Source organism: Pundamilia nyererei, unplaced genomic scaffold (assembly GCF_000239375.1).
Source record: "Pundamilia nyererei isolate P.nyererei 1_Seehausen unplaced genomic scaffold, PunNye1.0 scaffold02784, whole genome shotgun sequence".
NCBI lineage: Eukaryota > Metazoa > Chordata > Actinopteri > Cichliformes > Cichlidae > Pundamilia > Pundamilia nyererei.
Genome location: NW_005190185.1, coordinates 1215 through 2671, shown reverse-complemented (window position 1 = coordinate 2671; position 1457 = coordinate 1215). Strand labels below are relative to the sequence as shown.

The 1457-nt window shown below is 40.2% G+C and overlaps 1 protein-coding gene across 1 annotated transcript in view; it reads right to left on the bottom strand.

Annotated features, from left to right (window-relative positions):
* The window catches only part of LOC102205532 (uncharacterized), a gene marked incomplete at its 5' end in the record, with an annotated part of 4507 nt that overhangs the window by 2044 nt on the left and 1006 nt on the right, over positions 1–1457 (bottom strand). The window contains 2 exons of the mRNA XM_005755739.1: positions 663–733; positions 958–1206. Of these exons, the coding sequence (XP_005755796.1) occupies positions 663–733; positions 958–1206 (320 nt within the window). The remainder of the gene's footprint in view (positions 1–662; positions 734–957; positions 1207–1457) is intronic.

Below are 1457 nucleotides of genomic sequence, written 5' to 3'. Positions count from 1 at the left end.
ACCTCTACCTCTCCTCTATTCCAACTGCTCCCAACTCTCACTGCAGATCACGGTGTCACGGGGGGAGTAGGTTCAGCCAGATGGCTCTCCAGCCCAATCGGGCGAAGGGGGTATATGGTAGGGCGTGGTCTGGGGTGCCGTGCAGGGAGGGCCCACGCACCTGCGCGGCAATTACGCCCACCGACCTACACAAGGGGTTGTTGTGTGTTGTGGTGTGATGTGCGGCTGGCAGTTTGGGATTGTCAGCCAATGCAAATAAATGGCTCATAATTACAATCAGTGGTGTCGTGGTGCCTTATTCACTCCACACATAGTTTACAGAGAGTCCAGCCTATCCTCATCAGTCAGCCTGTCCATCACCACTTCAAACAATAGAACTGATCCCTGATGTAGTTCCATCTCATTGTTAAACCCATTTGTTACTACTGCTCACCTCGCTCATTGTCTTCATACAAGTCCTCCACCACTCTCACATACCACTCTATCAGTCTTGACCTCCTCATGCAAAAAAATGCAGTGCCGCAGTTCTTCTCTTGGCACCCTCTCAAATGCTTTATTTAGATTCATAAGGGCTCCTGACATTCTCTGTACTTTTACTTTTGACTTTTAACTCCATTTCAGTTCAGATTAAAATGGTAATAATAACTGGTTTCAGTACTGACCAGGATGAAGGCGACTGCATTCATGACTTTCATTCTGACAGGAAATGAAGAGCTTTCAGGTCCGACAGCAGCTAGTGTGATAACAAACAGAATTGAAAGATGTTATATGAGACATTTTTACAAAATATAATTTAATAAACTATAAAACAGAGTAAGTTTACTTCACTTAAACAGGCACACATTTCTATCTGCTATACATATTTGCTAACACAATACATGAGGACTGAGTTCCTTCTCAAACATTAAGATGGTTTTTAAAAAAGTCATGTTTAAATAACGTTGCAATGCTACTCACACTTAACCGACATGTAACGTGATGGCGACTCTTTTCCTGAGTACTGACACTTGTAGGAACCTTCATCAGACTTTGACACTGCCAAGAAGTTCAGCTCCTCTCGGGAGTCATTTTGGATAAGTTTGTTATTGTGGTAAAAAGCCACACTGGGGAAGTTTTTTTTTATTCTCAAGTTGCAGCTAAGACTAACGAAAGTTCCCTTTTTCACAGGATCATCAGGGATCACCATGAGAGGACCTGAATAAAGATCTGAAAAACAGTCAGAATATATTGTTTCAACTGGATCAGCTGGTGCCGACTTTCAGAAAAAAAACAAAAACAAAAAACGCTTATTTGCAATAATAATAATAGATTTCATAAATGTCTTGTAGCATGAAGATGTGATATGTGACCTGGCTTATTTAATAACTATTCTATAAAAATAATAATTTCCAAATAAACAGCAGGTTTATGAACTATATAGAGCTTTTAAATAATAATAATAATGAAATAATAATGGA